At 38.0% G+C, this 18244-nt stretch overlaps 1 protein-coding gene and 1 non-coding gene across 7 annotated transcripts in view; both read left to right on the forward strand.

Moving 5' to 3' along the window:
- MRTFB (myocardin related transcription factor B) overlaps positions 1 to 5693 on the forward strand; it is a 105972-nt gene extending 100279 nt beyond the window's left edge. For all 6 annotated transcript variants that reach the window (XM_064520363.1, XM_064520361.1, XM_026096380.2 and 3 more), the window contains one exon: positions 192 to 5693. In XM_064520363.1, the coding sequence (XP_064376433.1) occupies positions 192 to 727 (536 nt within the window). In that variant the 3' untranslated portion in view covers positions 728 to 5693. The remainder of the gene's footprint in view (positions 1 to 191) is intronic.
- Positions 5694 to 16841: 11148 nt separating this feature from the next.
- TRNAT-CGU (transfer RNA threonine (anticodon CGU)) lies at positions 16842 to 16913 on the forward strand. Its single transcript has one exon. It is a non-coding gene; the product is annotated as a tRNA-Thr (tRNA).
- Positions 16914 to 18244: the final 1331 nt, after the last annotated feature.

Consider the following 18244-nt stretch of genomic DNA (forward strand, 5'->3'; position numbering starts at 1 on the left):
TAGAAGACAGCGTCGCTGATGACATACTTAGTCTGACGTATGTACTGTTTGCACTATCAGATCAGCAAAACGATCCTTCCTCCATTGAGTTTACTGTGGATGCATCTTACAGCACATGGGAGAGGGTTGGGGTCTTACGCCTGAAGGTATATGTTGTATCTTTTATTAATTCAATCTTTTTTTTTATGCAGAGATTTCCCTTCCAATAAAGGAGGAACCATCTCCCATTGCTAAAATGAGACCAGTTACAGCCAACATCACTACAATGCCAGTGAATACGGTGATATCCCGCCCACCACCACAAATCCAAATGGCACCTCCTGTGTCCTTAGAACCAACAACCAGCTTGTTAATAAGTTTGGAAAACCAACTTGAAGCTCTCTTGGATGGAACTTTACCTTCAGGTAATGAAATCCCTCAACTGACAAGCAGTAATGAGGACAGAGAGTCATTTTCTTTAATTGAGGACCTTCAGAATGATCTGCTTAATCACTCCAGCATTTTAGATCACTCTCATTCACCCATGGAAACCTCTGACCCACAGTTTACCACTAATAATTCTTGTCTATCTCTTGATCTTCCTGACACAAATTTAGACAATATGGAATGGTTAGACATTACAATGCCCAGCTCCTCATCTGGACTCACTCCTCTCAGTTCTACTGCCCCCAGTGTGTTTTCCACTGACTTTCTAGATCCACAAGACCTGCAATTGCACTGGGATTAAGCTATAGCCAATGAGAACACAACCTGCAAATCTGTTTACAGCATAGGTCCATTCTTAAATGATTCTGGTTGCAGTTGAGAAAAATTAACAGAAATGTTTGGAAGAACAAATGCTTGAAGCTAATTCCTTATTGATATTCAAGTTTACAACAATGAATTACTTTATGCTCTTCATGCTCCTATCATTAATGCAGATCAGGGCCCTCTGAAAGCTGTATTTCACAAGTCAAAAGATGATTGTACTTACTGATTAAAAGTACCCCAAGGAAAATGCATCGTGGATGTATAAGAAAGAAATAGTATTACTGACTTTGTAATGCTTAAACAAATGACACAACATGGCTAATCTTAGATAAGAAAAGTAAGTGAGACTTCAACTCTCTGTATTGACCCAGTGAGCAGCTGTTATTTGGGGGAAGGTGAGATATCACTGCACTTCATTGTTCCTGTGGATAGCCTGAGCCAGGTTCAAAATAAATTGTGAGGGCAAAGGCAAGTAGAAGCACTGGCTGGTTCAGTGAAATTTCGTGTATCTAGTCTCTTAATTTGTTCAAGTTGTTTTTATATTTTGGTTTTGTGGTTTTTTAAAACTCTTCTCCCATTCTTTAATTCTGAGGGAAGAATTTAACTGCATCCGAAGGGATATCAAGTGTAACTGCAAGAAATCCACTGTAGCTCGGCCAGGTAATAATGAGAACACTGAATTTTCTATAGCAATGCTCTGGATTTAATAGCTAGGTTTTAATGTGTATATCAGACAGTTATTTGTATACTCTTTCAACTTTGTATAGCTTATTTTTGTGAACAGAGGGGAACAGTGGTCTTCAAAAAAAAAATCAAGAGATTACAATATTGGAAATAATAAATATCCTATTTTAATTTGTGCTTGAAGATATTGTTAATTATTGAATCCAGTATCTCATCATATTAAAACATTCTGAGGAAGCAGAAAAATGTAATTAATCCTGTTGCACATTCTGATCTTGCAGACATCTATGCAAGAATAGTCCCAAAGACCTCAATAAAAGATCTGTGTAGGATCAAGCCCAGAGTTGCAGGGGACAGTACCGACAGAACAACCGTAACTTCTTACCGAATACTGTATCTATTGAACAGATTTGTCTATTGCTACTTAACACAAGGGAAGCTAAACAGAAGTTGCTCAGTAAGAACCCTAAATAGCCCTTACTGAAAACAATAAAAGGTAAATAAGCAGTATCAGCATATACTGTTCAGTGATAAGAAGGCCTATTTCACATCTGAAACAGATGATAGCAAAAATTAAATTCTTACCTCACAACACAGCATGTGAAAATAATATTTAATATTCTTTTTAGTGGCTATTACGATAGTAGTCAGAAAAATGAACAAAAAATTCAAACAAGAGTAACATATGTTGAAATTCTATAGTTGTCTCCCAGATGATAGCAGTTAGATATTACCATAGATAATGTATGCTGATAATCAGACATAAAATAGGAATTACTTCCCATTAGGGAATTTCTAAATTAAGCTAAAAGGAAATAGTTTCCTATTTCCTTCACAATAGAAATGTGTTATGTTTTCTAGTCTGAAAATTGATCTCATTTCAGAACTCTTTCCCTACCACCAGCCTTCAAGAATAGTGTTGTAGGAACTAATGAAAAGGTATGAAGCTTTTGCCTATTTCTTGGATTAACGATCTGCATCAAAGATATAATGAAAACAAAAAGTACCTGTTAGCAACCAGTGTCACATTTAAAAAAATGTTAATACCAAGCTATATTTTACATACTTTTGCCAGAAAAAGTGGAATTATCTGCAAGTTTAGTGTCTCCAGATCTCCAGTGCAGTCTGTTCTAGTAATATTACAGAATTCCATTGACTTCAGATAAAATAATGTGTTATACCATTGATTCAAGGCTTAAACTGGTATTATATGTTTGCATCATACCAGTTATCAATATTCTAAATCATTATATACCTTCAATAGATTGATAGGCCAGGATTTACTTTAATCTAAAAGTAGACACAAGAAACCATCTATCAGGGTTGTCACAACAACAGATGAAGCTGAAAGACATCCTTCCTAATCCCTTCTTGCTGTGCCTGCAGTACTTGAGTACGATATAATATATGGACTGCCTGCCTTTAATTATGATGGTATAGGATTGTTCAACAATACTGAACAAATACATTCAACGTAGCATTCCTCTTGAACGTATTTTCTTGGGCACTAGTACTCTGAGATACTAAGTGCCCTCAGGTGTTATTAGAATTTGTCTTTCCAAGACAAATTTCTTGCTTTGATAGGAAGAACTCTGGATGAAATTTATAGTATTCTACAGTACTGTCAACTTATTGCATGCGATAACCAGACATATCTGGGTGTGATGTGTGGCATACAATGTGATAGCAGACTGAAGAAAATAATAACAAGATCACCCCTTTTTGACCCTGTCTTCTGATTTAAAAAGAGGCAAATAAATTAATTGTTTGAGGACAAATTAACTTAGAGCAACTGTACTGTCATATTTGATGTGCATGTAAATATAGCTTAAAACCGGCAAAGTCATCTTGCTACAAAACTATCCTCATTGGCAGTGTAGAATGTTAATTAATCCATAGGAATCTATGTGCAGAAATAAATCCAAACAGTTGAGATGTGTTGTTACCAGTTCAGTATAGCTTTCTACCCTAAAAGTCTATTTGCAAAAAAAATTTAAATAAATAAAAAAGGGATCATTTTAGTTTTTAAAGTACAACTATTCTAGTGTAGGAGATGTGTGATTATTTTTTGTACATTTCAGAATTATGTGTATTAAAACCTTATATATAATGGTTTGCTTTAGACTCTGTTCTGAAATGTGATATATTTGCCATAGTTATATATGCCTGTTATGGCAGAAATAGATTTTGCTTTTGTGTGTGCATGTTTTACAGGATAATTTTTGTAACACAAATACAACACATCTTTGAAATTTAGCAATGACTGTACAGTTTGACTGTACAGAATTGAATATTTCTCATTATGAGAACAGTTGCAAAGGAATGCACTGGCACAAGATTTTCCATATAATGGCTGCAGTATGCTAACAGAACACATATCATAAATGTGCTGTTAGTAGATGCTTATAAAGTAATTAAAAATATCATTTTTATCAGAACAAGATTCAAAAGTTGGTGTTTACACCTCAACACAAGCAGAAAGCTCAGACATGTACATTTTACAGGGCTAATGTTAATGAAGAAGAGTTGCACCCTGCATTTAATACAGAAACGGTATTTGTTATGCACTTTTAGTGCCATTCAGCATTAGTTAAGGCAAGTAAGTTTACAGGCAGAATTTTTATTTAACATTATAAATAGTTAATAAATCACTGTCATAAACTTAGTGGTTTTCTCTGAGAATAAAATTAATTTATGGCAGTTGTTCTCTACACAAATTTAAGGTCTAATCCAACCATGAGGGCTTGCAGAATTAGGCCTTTAAAAAGCTGAGGCCACAGCTTTTAGAAATAATCACTACTAAATACTGAAAATTTTTTTCAAGTTATTTCTAAATTCACCAGCAGGAGTCATCCTCAAGGAAACAGGTTATCAAAATAGAAGTTTTGATATTAAACTTCCTTACATAATCTCAAACATTCAGATGCCTGGAAAGTGTAGGCACCACAGTTGAAAACCAAGCACAAGCTGTTGAACTGCTTTCAAGGCAGAGAAAATGCAATCACAAAATATGTTTAACTGGAAGGGCATTATGTAATCAAAACACAGTAAAGCTTATTGCTGTATACAATTATTATTAGAATGGCATCTTCAGTGTATTTTAAATTTAAGCAAATTCTATTAAAACTGGAAAAAAAATCTTCCGCTTATCTCTAATAAACCTTGTATTGAAACATTTTACATTATGGTCTATTAAATTGCCTTTAGATGATTTTTAGACCATACTACAGATTTTTTTAACATTAGATATGTGGAATAGAGTTGCGTATAATATAAACACGGCCAATAAAGAGCATCCATTAAAACCTGAACCTGAAGTAATCTCAAATATTCTTTTTATACCAGTTTGCTAGGAATAAAGTGCAAAAAAGAGACACCTACATCCTTCTGTAGTGTCTGATAGTGAACGTAAACACTTTTTTTAAAAGCACATAAATGCATTTGTAGAAATCTAGCCAAAAAAAGTCATTATAGCTATGAGAGCAAAACTTCACTAAAAAGCAGGGAATAGTTACCTACTATATCATTACACTATTTTTATAAAGAGTACAGCTCCTATATTCAAAAAGACAGACTAAAATATAGTAATACAAAAATTTTAATAGGAACCAAAGCATTGCCATTTATATTGCCAAAGGAGGCACTTTGTATTTTGAAGCATAGGAAAGTGAATCCCCCAAAATATTATCCATAATTTTTTAAAATTTAAAGGATGTAGATATTTTCAAAGCTGTTTTTGATGTTTAACAGTACAGGTTTGTTTTTGTTGTTTGAGAAATTTGTATTAAGTAATAGCACAGGCTTTATTCCAGATCAGACTTTTCTTCACTGTACTGCTTGCAGTAGAAATAACGCTAACCCTAGTAGGTGTTTCTCTTCTTATTTTCATAGTCATAATTATGTCTTAGCATCTCATTTTGTGAAAAGAAGAAGATAGATACCTCTCTCTAGGGCCCTCTTCATTTAAGCACTACTTTACTAAATACAAATTATGGCAATCAGGGCGTTATGTATTGCCTTTCTATAAGAAACCATGATGCCTTTGTATTTGCTGTTTGCACCCCTAAAATCAATTCCATATGTTTGAATGCCATATGTTTTGCACATTGTACTGTATATATGTAATGCATACTGTATTTTTATATGTGTAGTACATTTATCAAATATTTTGTACATAGTGGCAATATTGTAGCTACTGAGGAAATGTTTGATATTTCAGCATTTTTGCTAAGTGTCTCAATAAAAAAAGGAAAACTGTGCTCCATGTGTCCATGCTTACTAATTAAAAAGGGAAATACCATTATTAATAATCAACAAAAATTCTGACTATGGACTATGTTTCTGATTATCTTCCTCACAAAAAGGAGTAACAATGAAATCTGAACTTAGACTAACTCCAAAAGAGTGATGGTTTGTCCTAGGAATCATAGCCAAAATAATAATAAAGAATATTCTTTAAAAACACTTTATCAAAGTGTAAGTAGCTCAAGGCTGTAATTTTCTGTTTAAGTATGCTTTCATTTTTTACAGAAGAAAATCCTTTAAGTTTCTGTTGGTTTTAGTTGAGTTTTGGAATGTAAATTACAAAAAAAATTTTTTTAAGCAATACTAGTATTGCGAGCCAATATTCCTGCTCATGGATGAAAAAATATTAATTCCTCTTCTGTTTTGTGCTTATTCTCAACAAAATGTAGGGTAAGAACCATCACACAGATATCCTGATTTGTAGAAACATTAGTAACCACCTTAAAATAGATTAGAACAAAAGTAATGAGACATGAAGCTTCCTTTCACCTTCAAGAAGTCTTTTACTCAGTAGTTTTTAATCATAAAAAAAATAAAATCCAAAGTTACCTATACTGACATAGTACTTCCTTAGAAGGTAAGTATAGTTTGGAAAGAATCACTTTTCCTTTGCTACCCAGAGAGTAACCACTTGCTATTGCACAACCCTAAGAAGCTCCATCATTGTACTAACTGCAGAGTATTATGATTTTTGGGCATAGAGATATTCACTGTTCTTTTGAACAAGCAAAAAAAACACCTTTTGATATGAGTCATCTAAAGTTTGTCACAGAACAAGAGTTTTAAAGTTGTATAATACATGCATTAAATGTTTACGACTACATAGGATTACTTAAGAGATCACTGAACAGGCACTAGTTTATACCCATCCCCATCAAAAAGAAAAAGCCATCAAAACTTGATGCTGTGCTAAGAAAAATACAGTATGATTATAGTACGTTTTTTGTCAACCAGAGATAGTCCAGTCTAATAAAAGTCTCTGAGGATACTGTTTTGGATTAGTCAACACTTTTCTTTTTTTTTTTTCTTTTCTTTTTTTTTTTTTGGTGGCATGGGAAACAAACTGCCACACTGAAGTCAGTTTTAAAAGCAACAGCAAGAGTGATAAGGAGTTCTACTACTGCTCTGGCTCACAGGGCTGGGCAAAAAGGAGAAGACAAAAACCACCAGTTTCTTTTTAACGACAAGTGAAGTTTTTGTTTTTATGAAAAAAAATCCAAAATAAGTTAAGCGTTCCAGGGAACGAGATGCAGGTTCCTATTGTGAACGATTACTACCTCAAACACATCATTGCCTTGGAGCAGACTGACAGAATGGTTCTACTGACTTGTTCAAATCAGGCCAGGTAGATGACATCTCTTACAGACTGTCAGTGAAGCCAGATGAGCTTGTGAGTGTTCCTCAGATAGTCTGCTGCATGTGTTTCACTGTTACTCTGACCTCATTTGTGAGTCAGAGGCAATGTTTTGTTCACTTACATAAATGATTCTTTAAGCCCCTCAGAGTAAAGTCAGAAAGCAATTAAAATACCATCTGCAGCTTATTGGATTGTATTTCACCTTGCAACACAGACTTCTGCTCCTAACTGAGTTACATTGTCACAGATACAGAAATAATGCCAAAGTTTATTCTGTCATTATTGTTGTCTATAAAGTACTGGGCTTCTTTATTATACTTCATTGTACTAGCCTTCAATTCAAGAAGAAACATACTAGTTTGTACCACATTTTTTCTGAACAGCAGCGATCTGTAATTCTCTAACAATAAAAATTTTTTAAAATAAACAACAACCAAGAACAATGCAAAGAACAAGGCTGTTTTGTGAGAAAATAAGATGTATTTCACACACACAGTCACAGAAAGGAGTAGATTTGTGATTTAGATAGGATTACACCCACTTTCATTCATGACGTTCCTAAAACCTTCCAAGATAAGGCTTTCACGATGTGCTGGACTGTGGGATTTTTGTATTTGCATTTTCTGCTCAGCTTGCATTTTTAGAACAAATAGATAAGAGGACTTTGAGTGAACACTAAGTTGTAAATTTCCCTTTAGGAAAAAAAACTAGATGCAGCTCATCAGGAAAAAAAAAAAGTTATGAGCTGCTTAATATGCACAAGCTTCTTTTCATGTCATCATGAACCTGCTGCATTTGAATATTTACTATTATGCTTCCTACTGTGGTGGGCGATCCCCACACTAGATCACCCATCCTTTCCTTCCTAAACTCTCTTTTACTGTGATGATAGCAGAATCTGGCTATTACAAAATCAAATCTATCAATCTAGAAGTGCCCATAACACTGAATTAAAACTTACTAAGATGCCCTGTAAATTTCTTAATATATCTTTTCTTTATGAGCTTTTACTATTCTGAAAGTTAGTAGGCTATATATGCCACACACTTACTTTCAGATATTACGATCCAAATATTGTAAAAGGAATACAGCACTTCTTGACAATGTGTTTTTCTATTACAGAATCTAGAGTTAGAATATATTAGTGACAAATCATTTGTTTGGACTCAACTAGCAATTTTTATTTTTGATTCTTTTAGAAAGACCTGTAAACATAAATACATCACCCCCACAACCTGATATATTAATATTACTATTATGGTGTAAACATCAAGACAGTGATGCCTGATAAAGCTCGAGTTATGCTGAGTGAACTTCTTCCACAAGCTAAAACTTAGTTTTCAATAAAAACTGAATATATTAAACCATTTTCTACAAATGGTCATCACTGCATTTGTCTTTACTCTGGATATACTGTATGCTCCTGCCTGTTAGCTTGTTCTGTTTTATTGGAATGTTGCTAAAAGAGTAACAGATTTCTTAGAACATTTGTACTATCTCAAGTCAGTGACTTTTTTTTCCTAGAAAGCAAAGAAGTCGCACACACTTCCTCATGCCCTGTAATCTACTCTACATCCCAACTGAGAACTTCCTAAAAGAGAATAAAAGTAACAAATCAGACTATCATCTGAGATGTAATATCTTAATTCTAGCATTTTTTCCCCTTTAAGTGTTTATCCATAAATTTATAGTGCAACTGAAAATAGTGTTTCCCTTCACATAAAATATTACCTGAAGATGAGTCTCCAGTCGTCTTTGCAGAACAAGGACTGCAGGATCACTCAGCCACTGTACTGCATCATTCTTGACTCCCCCTAAGACAACTGCTGTCGATAAAAGCAAAAACAGAGTGAATAGAAACATTCTTTTGCAAAGCTACAGACAAAGTCTAAGCTCTGGTAATGGCTAACTGGGGAGCCTGCCAGCAATCTCATAGGAATATTTTATAAACCCAGTTATACAGTTGGATAAATTCTGTGTAAATATGACTGTTCCCCTGGATCTCCTAGAAAGTCAGGGAGATTTGCAGAAAGACCTAGTCTTGTAAATTAAAAAAGGACATCAACGCCCTCTCCTAAAGCAACACCTCAGTCTCAGAAGAATGAAACTTAGGTGGGGAAAGAAAAAAGAAAACAAAACCAAAAAAAGGTATTTATTTTCTCCTTTCTGCAAAATCTCTAGCACTAGCTTTTTGTTACCAGAGTCATCTGAGGGCTTTCCTTTAGGAAATCCTGGTTGTGTTTTAAAGCAGGTTTTTTCGGAAGGATTCAGCATAGAGACAAAGGACTCGTGCTTAGCTCAAATAAGGGTAATGACCAGCATAAATGACACTTTCAAAGAAAAGTATAATGGGACTCAGGCTTTTAAGTATTTTATCAAGGTAGCTAGAATTAAGCTTGAATTATATTACTGGATAAGATCAATCCCTGAAGAGATACCAAAATCTTGAGACATGCTACAACAGTGTGTTGAGCAAAATCCCCCCCAAAAGTATATGTGTGAGACAGAAGCAGAAACCATTTCTAGGAGAAACTGTTCAAAATTAATTGAATGTTCTCTATCCTAAAAATAAATGGCCTAAGATAACAGAAAACAAAGACAAGTAGAGTAACTACCCAAGAATCTATCTGGTCCTTTGCCAACTAAGTTCATCTGGTTAAGTCCTTTTAGCTATAAACTGAGAAATCAAAAACTAACAAAAAAAGAGGAAGAGCCAGAAAGAAGCTGCATATACAGCTGTCTGACCAAGAGATCGGACATCGCTTATCTGATAGATCCTAAGCACACACGAGCCCTGAAATATAATGTCTTAAACATCCCATTAATCTCTGAGGTGAGCAGGTTAACCCTAGCAAACCCCCTGTCCTTGAAGGTAATTCTGAGGACACTGTTCTAGATTTCCCACTCACAATCCCCTCACAATGGATAAAGTCCTTAAGCCCAGGGAACCTAGAAGGTACATCACTGACTATGTCAGGGTATATTGTGTAAAATGCTCTGGTCTCAAAGACTAATTAGATTCCTAAACAGAGGAATTAATCTTCACTATCTTGCATACAGACATGCTTGTTCTGGTCATGGTATCACCAGCCATGGGTGAGAAATGTGTGGCATGAATGCTGTGCAAGTCTGGCACTAACTCTCTGCCAAATTGCTAGGGTGAACTCCCAATATTATCATTCCAGAGTAAGACAAGAGACATAAACAACATCCTTCTGTAGGTACTACCACCACTAGAAGGCTACCAACAAAAAGAGAAAGAATCAGAAAGATGCTAGAAAGACAGAGTCTTAAAAAGTGAACTGTCCTATCAAAGCTTGCCAAAGATGCCTACACAGACTAGCATGAGGGGGAGTCCTAAGTCTCACACAGCACAACTGCTAGCTACATTCACACATGATTGAGGGACTGAAAAAAAATTATTAGTTGCCAGGCCAACTCCAACCACAACAGAAAAAAAAAAATCTATAGAAGTCTTCGCAATTCTCGAGGCCAGACAAGCTCCAATAAATGCTATAACCAGTGTCAGGGCAAGAAAAGACACGAGACAATGCAATGAGAACAGGGAACTGGAGAACTGGCATCTAGATGCTCAAAGGAATGAGATGACAGCCAACTGCAGAGGAAAAATTCTGAGATGACACCAAATCTTGTTAAACATTCCTGAGCAAGTAAAACTTCTGGAGATACATCTCCAGCTCCTTGTGACCAAAAATTTTAGGAGTTGGACATTCATTAGTTATACAATCATTAAACAGTGCAGGCATCTTTATGAGAACCTCTGGCACAAAAATTATCATAGAATATATGCGTCCTAAGACTAACCTTTGAAAAAAGACGTGATCGCATAAAACAGTGTGAAAGGTAAGAAAATGAGATGACACAAAAAAGGTAAAAGAACAAAGAAAAGGCTCAGAGAACAAAAAAAAGGATGACAAAAAGCCAGTAGTAGAAGAGGCAGTGCCACTCAAAACCAGACAACTGAGGACTGTGGTGCAATCTGCCTTTCCATGGTTGCCCAAGAAAGCATCAGTGCAGTCTGAAAATACTGGGGAAAAATGTCACCAGCTTAAGATCCTGCAATATCAACACTCAAGAAGTTTACCATTTAAAACAATAAAAATAGTCTCACTTCCCCCATGTCCTCAGACCCTTCATCATGTACATTTTCTCCATTTCTCTAGTCTAAAATACAACAAGTTATTTTGTATTATAACTAACTTTCTTATTACACAGTACTTTTTACTAGGGAGGAAGCACTAACCTTTACTTCTTAGAAAGACTGTTAAATTCTTAAAAATCACTCTATAAACATTAAATTCAGCCTTATGATATTACATAAGAGCAATATACATGCCACAGAGGGACTAATGGATCAGGAAGACAAAGCTAGTGACAAAACTAGAACAGGAGTTGAATCTGTGCCTTTGTTATCTAATCACAGAATAAGATAACGAGCAACCACACACATGCTAGACAATGGAGCATTTACACTTTTCAGAGAGATTAGTGAACAGAAAGGAAGCTGCTACTATATAAGAACTCTTCTCAACAACAGTCCCATTATCACTGAGACCACAATGAAGGAAGGAAGGACAGAAGGAAGAATGGAAGGATGGAATACAGACTATGCTAAGTTATCGGAAATTGTCAGTGATCCCATGTGTTCAACTTAAGAGCCGTTGAAAGACTCTGATTATCAAAGTATTGCACAGCCACACCCTGGAAAAAAAAAGGTGTGTGTGGGGGGGTCTGTTGATATGTCTTCACTTGAGCATACCACATTGGTAACCTGACCATACTTTTGATTTACAAATGTATAACATAAAGAGAATAGTGCAACTACTTCTGCACTTCTCAGACAGAAACCTCACTGAAATGCCTCTCTTAGGTTTCTAGCTAAATGGTGAGAGTCCCCCAGGAATGAGAATAAGGGTTTGAGTAAAACAATCAGACAGATGATTGCTGCAAATGCTTCCTGAAGTTAAAATGAAAAAAAAAACCCCAAAGAATTACATTAATATAGGCATCATTTTCTTAATATTTAACTAGACAAACATTGCTTGTGTTCACAGCATTTTCAAAGTGGAATAAAAGATGTCGAGTCAAAGCTCACTTCAGAAGGTTTGATACTTTGATAGTCAACGTGACTCAAATTCACTAATTTATGACTGGTATTTTCCCTGATAAACGTTTTTTTATAACAGCCTTTCAATCCTGTCTATGAATGGTTAGTCATTTACCTTTAGTTGAAAATTACTCTTGGTGCTACAATTACAGAAACAGAAGACAAATTAATATTGCATCATCATCATTAAAAACATCACCAGGATGTTACCAATGCATGCATGTACTCAAGACTTGTACACACTTGGATACATCTCCATGTTTTCACCATCATTTTAAAAACACAGAGCAGACACCAATTTATCAGCAAGTAATCTCCTTTCCTCACTGCTTTGACACACAGGACATAAGAGGACTATCCCAGTAAAATATTTGTTCTTTTTGTCAAAATATTGTAACAGCATCTCACACTCGGTCAACTTACAAAGTTTCCATTGTCACACCTTCCCAGAAAAATCATCCTCAATTCTACAGTCTGTGTTCTTAGATGCAATACCTTGCTAGCAGCAATGTACCCAGCTTCAGACTATCAAAATTTCCATGCTTGATCAACAACAATATATGTCAACATAATGCTTTCATCTCATCTAAAAATATTCCTCGCTATGCTACTGACTTTCAGCTGACAATGAAATCTTAATGTATATGTAGTATAAAATGAGATTTCTCCAGAAAGATTTCTCTCATTATTCAAACACACTCAAGAAAAGAAACCATGGATGACAGCGAGTGGTACCTGTACTAAACAATTTTGAGTTATGTTATCATTTCTGACACTTTAAATACTGCTTGCACAGGCTTTCACATTTGGACTCTCTATACAGTTTTCTGTAATTATTTAGGACAATTCTTGATAAAAAAGATGTCTGTTAAATACAGAGTTTGATCAGTATGCAAAGAATAGGTTCAAGCATATATAATCACTCCAAGAGCAGTACAATACAATATGTCAGCCTGAGAAAGGGTGGAGAGTACTTCATACTAACCACCAGCACAGGAAGGATGCTGAACTAGCTGAATCACTACTTTGACTCATTATATATTATATTATATATTATATTGTAATCATCTAGATTAACCATATGACATGTGCCATGCAGCATCCCAGTTTCTAGTCCTTCTGTTTCACCTCCATTCACCTAAAGGGAGCCTGACCAGATTTCTGACCAGCTCATCCACCTTTTCTGGCTACAAAAGCAAAGCAAATTCATATTGACTTAATATTTCTACCAAATAAAACTGCCAAAAAACTTTTATGAGCACACAGATCACTTTTCCTCCCAAATAAAATACTGTAACAATAAACATTGCTATAGCTTTTGCTAAGATTAACACTTCAAAGCAACAAGAGCTCTCTAACAACGGGAAGCTTGTTGTTACATTAGGGGCAACAACATGCAATATTAATCTGTAACTCAGAAAACCTGAAGAATCTACTCTGATCCTTCCTGAACTTTTGAAAGAGCTTTTTTATTCATCCCAAATAAAAAAAAAATCAGGAGTTTAAAACTCTGTAATTTACTTAACTAATACACTACTTTATAAATTATACTTTATAAATTAATATTTGCCCTGATACAACATCTTTGTATCATGCTTACAACCCCACTGTTTCAAGAATTGTATGAATACGTAATAGGAAGGCACTCCCCACTCCAAAAGCTTCACATTCTTCTAAGTTTCAGAAGACAAACTACAAGAATATTAAATAAATAATCAGTGGTAGAAGATGAGAAAAGTTGAACAAGCATGTTTTACATAACAGACATCAGTTTCACATTGTCGTATTCCTACAACTAGTTAACTGATGTGGGTTTTGTAAGCATCAGAACTACAGAGATGTTTGGCTTTTGGTTTCATTTATTTATTTATTTATTTATTAAGAATGTCTTCCTCCCAAGGGAGACGAGGGACAGCATAAAAGTTTTTAAAACACTGTTGCAGAAGAAATTAGCTGAATTTTCTTCTGTTTCAATCTAGAATAACTCCGAAATTTTATTATTAGCTATAAACATCTTTTCTTCCCCTTACTCACTATGAAAATTATTTCACAGTATATTAGACTTGTTCTATGATGAACTCAAAAGAGAGTGTTTTTTCTTTATTGTTGCTGTTTTGTTGATTGAGACCTAGGAGCTACCCAGACTTCAAAATAAACCACAGACAGTTACACAGCATAAAATCCAATTTAAAATGGCAAGTATTAGTATATTGGTTTTTTTTAAAGCAGCACAAAAACACTTCATCATTAAACAGCTCTTTGTTTAGATAGCTAGCAATATCAGTATTTTCTAAAAGCATTAATGAAGTTAGGCTGCTAAAGAGAGCAGACAACTTCCTTCAAATCAAAACAAGTATTTCTTCTTAATCTTCTCACAAGATCTTTGTGATTTCATCTTGAATGTTCTACCTCCCCAGTAAGGAATAACTTCAGTGCTAGAAGTTGCTTTACTGCTAAATACCTTTCCCAATGCAGACTGAATACATTTATCTAAAATTTGGTGTATTTGAAAAGGTACAACTCATAATATATGAATTCCACATATAATTGAAATATTCTTCTTGACTTCCTCCCATCACACATCTCCCCTCAAGCCCCAAAAAACATTACTTCTCAGCTCACAAAGATGACATAAAAACAGCAATAAATAAAACACAGAAGGGAACTGCACAAGAACTGTGATGACAAGTTCCAACTGGCAAGTATGGCACATAAAAGAGCATGTTTTCTAACAAGCAAGGTTAGAAAAGTCAAAGACATCAGTCGAACATGATTTAGTAATGTCTAACTCCTTCCTGCTGTGAGCTGGTTACACAACGGGTAACTTCAGTCAGCTAAAATCACTGGCCCTAGGAGGTCACTCTTAATCATAAAAGCAGCATATGTGAGAGCAGGGTGAAGAAGCCACCACTTCCACTCCTATGCATCATCACACTATAAAGTGCTACAGCAATCAGAACGATCAGGACAAAAGAATACAAATGTACTTTTCTTCTGGCTTCCTGAGTGCCTCCTGGCTTTCCATAGACCAGATCAGGGTATGTAATTTGAGGCTAGCAATGAGCAAGACTCGAACATAAACTCCAAGAGGCGTTCAGGCTGGCCATGCCGTCAGTAACGCCCGTAAGGACTAGAAAACCAAAGCAAAGCAAAACACGTGTCACAGCTGACCCACAGTGGTAGCACACACATTTATGGTGGGCCTACTGTCCGGTAAGACCATTTAAATTAGTTTAGACATCTTTCTTTGCAGATGAAGCTGATTCAAATTACTTTGTGTTTGCTAAAACATAGGTGTTTATCACAGAGTTATCAAGGAGAAGATGACACATGGTAATTTTTAAATAAACTGACATTTGCTCATACATTTAAGCCTTTAAACTATAGTCATCAGGGAAACCTATGCCTAAAGAACATCGTCAAAGCATAAAGATATAATTCATCTTCTAACACGTCTGCATTTGGGCACCACCAAATTACTCACTTTGATCTCAACCCTTATGAAGGTACTTTTGTCAACCTCTTCACAAGCTTCTTTCATCAAGAAAAATAACTGTTCATAGCTGATATTGGTTCTCCCTGCCACAGGTCAATAAATAAAAGTGTTTTCATCCCGGAAGATGGAACATAGCCTAAGTTTTATTGGTGATTTAAAGGGATCTCTATAAGAAAGAGCAAAATAAAACTGAGGGCTGTGCTTTCAGATAACACTTGTAAATATCTACGAGACCAAATCTGGGAGTTAAAGAATATACAACTTTTAATATCTTTTCAGCATTTCACAACACGAGCTTTTTATATGGAACAAGTGCCATGCACTTAATTTGTATTTTTATGAAGTGAGTTTTACTTGGTATTTATTATGTAGTTATCTCAACGACGTCTGCATTTCTGCTTGTCTTCGGGGAGAAGGAAAGAAAGCTTTATTCCTGCTTTTTCTTTCCCCTCTCTAAGCTGCTCCCTCAAGACACACAACGGCTACGTTACCCCCAACCAGCTGCCAGCACGGTACGCTGACGCTAACGTGAGAGTGCCATCTCCCGGTAAAGAAACGCAGGCTGCAGCACAGCTGTGCGCCCGCTCACAAGCCTGCCTCTCCCCAGGGGGCACCCACCCGCCGCCGCAGCCCCCGCCCGGCCGCCTCCCTCAGGGGCCCGGCGCCCCCGAGCCCCGGCGCCTCGCTGGGGCCGGCGCGGGGAGAGGACACCGCCGCCGCCGCCCGCTCCCCATGCGGGCCGCCAACGAGGGACAGGACGGAACGGAACGGGGCAGCACCTCGCTGCTCCCCACACCCACCCGGAGAGGGACTTTCCTCGGCGCCCTCCCCCAGGCGCCGCACCGCCGCCTCCCACAGTTACAGGCACCTACCGAGGAGACCCCACTCCCGCTCCCTCAGCGCCCCGCCGACTAGCGGCCGCCCAGCGCCCGCGAGCGCGCCCAACGGCCGCCACGTGTGGTGGCGCATGCGCACGCGGGGGCGCCGGGGGGGGGGCGCCGGGGGGGCGGGGCGGGACCCGCCGCCAGCTGCCGCCGCGCGGTTGGCGAAACCACTGGGTCGCGCCGCCGCGCGGGAGTGGCGCCAGCCATAGAAGGGCGTCGGGCGGACCTTATAACGCAGGCGCGGTGGCCAAGTGGTAAGGCGTCGGTCTCGTAAACCGAAGATCACGGGTTCGAACCCCGTCCGTGCCTTGTCAGTTCCCCGGCAGCGGGAGCCGCCCTCGATCATTTTTAAGGGGAGCGCGGCGGCGGGGACGGGCGGGCAGCCCCCCGGGAGCAACGGCCGCGCCGCGGCGAAACAAGATGGCGGCCCCGCCCTCGCCGCTCACACCTCGCGGCGCACGTGCTGATTCGGGAAAGCGGCAGCGTTTTGTTTAACGGCGGCGCCGCGGGCGCCAGCGGCCCCGTGCTGCCTGAGGTAACGGCCGCGCTGCTGCCCTGGGCTCTGTGCTGGGGGTGTCACTGCGGGCACAGCCGTGCCTGAGCTGCCGCCAGGATCCCCTCCTTTACAGAAGAAGGGTGTCTGCAGCAACGGACGCTGTTTTTTGTCAGACCGCCTTCCCCAGGGCCTAATCCCGCGTTGGGAGGCCCTTACACTCGCGCTGTGTAACACATTTCAAGTATGTAAGGAAGGGAAAAAATGGCCTGCCAAAATCAAGTAAAACCTGTGTCGCACACGGGTTTCCGTCAGTTCCTGAAAAGCACGCGCGTGCGCTGGGCACGGCGCGGGTTCGGCGGGCGGCCGCGAGCCAGCCCGCGAGGAAGGGCGGCACTGGGCGCCTTTGGCTTACAGCGCCGAGCGCGACAGGGTGAAGCTGCAAAAACGATCCTGTAATTCCTCATTCCTCCCACTCCCTAGCTATTTCTTTTTAATCCTGTAATTAATTTAATTATTTTCTAACTTAATTCTCTCCCCTGGCTAGAAAAAAGAGATTTATTCATCTGTATAGCTACTGAAAGGGACTGTTCGGCTAGTGTTTACATCTTCTATTTCTGATGCTGGTGAGCTGAATTTACCGCCGTGTTGAAAACAGGTAACTGAAGATAGGGCAGATGATAGCCGAAGAGGTGTGCTGTCCGCCCGTCCCAAGGGACACGAGGATGGCAAGTATTCGAAATGCAAGAGAGCTAACCATTTATTCTGTATTAAGCTTTTCTGTGCATATTTGCTGTTATGAAGATTACCATATTATATTAATTACATGCAATTAAAATACATGGTGGCCAAAGTGTGTGTTTTGCACTTATGCTGGTTTACTGTCAGTACTCACAAGTCTGCAGAATTCCTGTTTAGCCAATTGGGTGGTTTGGAGCAAACATCAGCACAGAGGGAAGCAAAGCACTTGCCTTCCACTTCCTTTTTGTACTTCTAGTAGGACATCTAATGACAACACTACCCCAGTCTCCCTAGATGGAAGAGAGATGGAAAATTTTAAATTATTAATGTTTTAGCAGTTACAGTTTCAGTACAAAGGATATGCAAATTTAAACCCCCAAATGTTCTAAATTGGTTTCTGTTTTTT

This window comes from Dromaius novaehollandiae, chromosome 14, assembly GCF_036370855.1.
Source record: "Dromaius novaehollandiae isolate bDroNov1 chromosome 14, bDroNov1.hap1, whole genome shotgun sequence".
Classification (NCBI taxonomy): Eukaryota; Metazoa; Chordata; class Aves; order Casuariiformes; family Dromaiidae; genus Dromaius; species Dromaius novaehollandiae.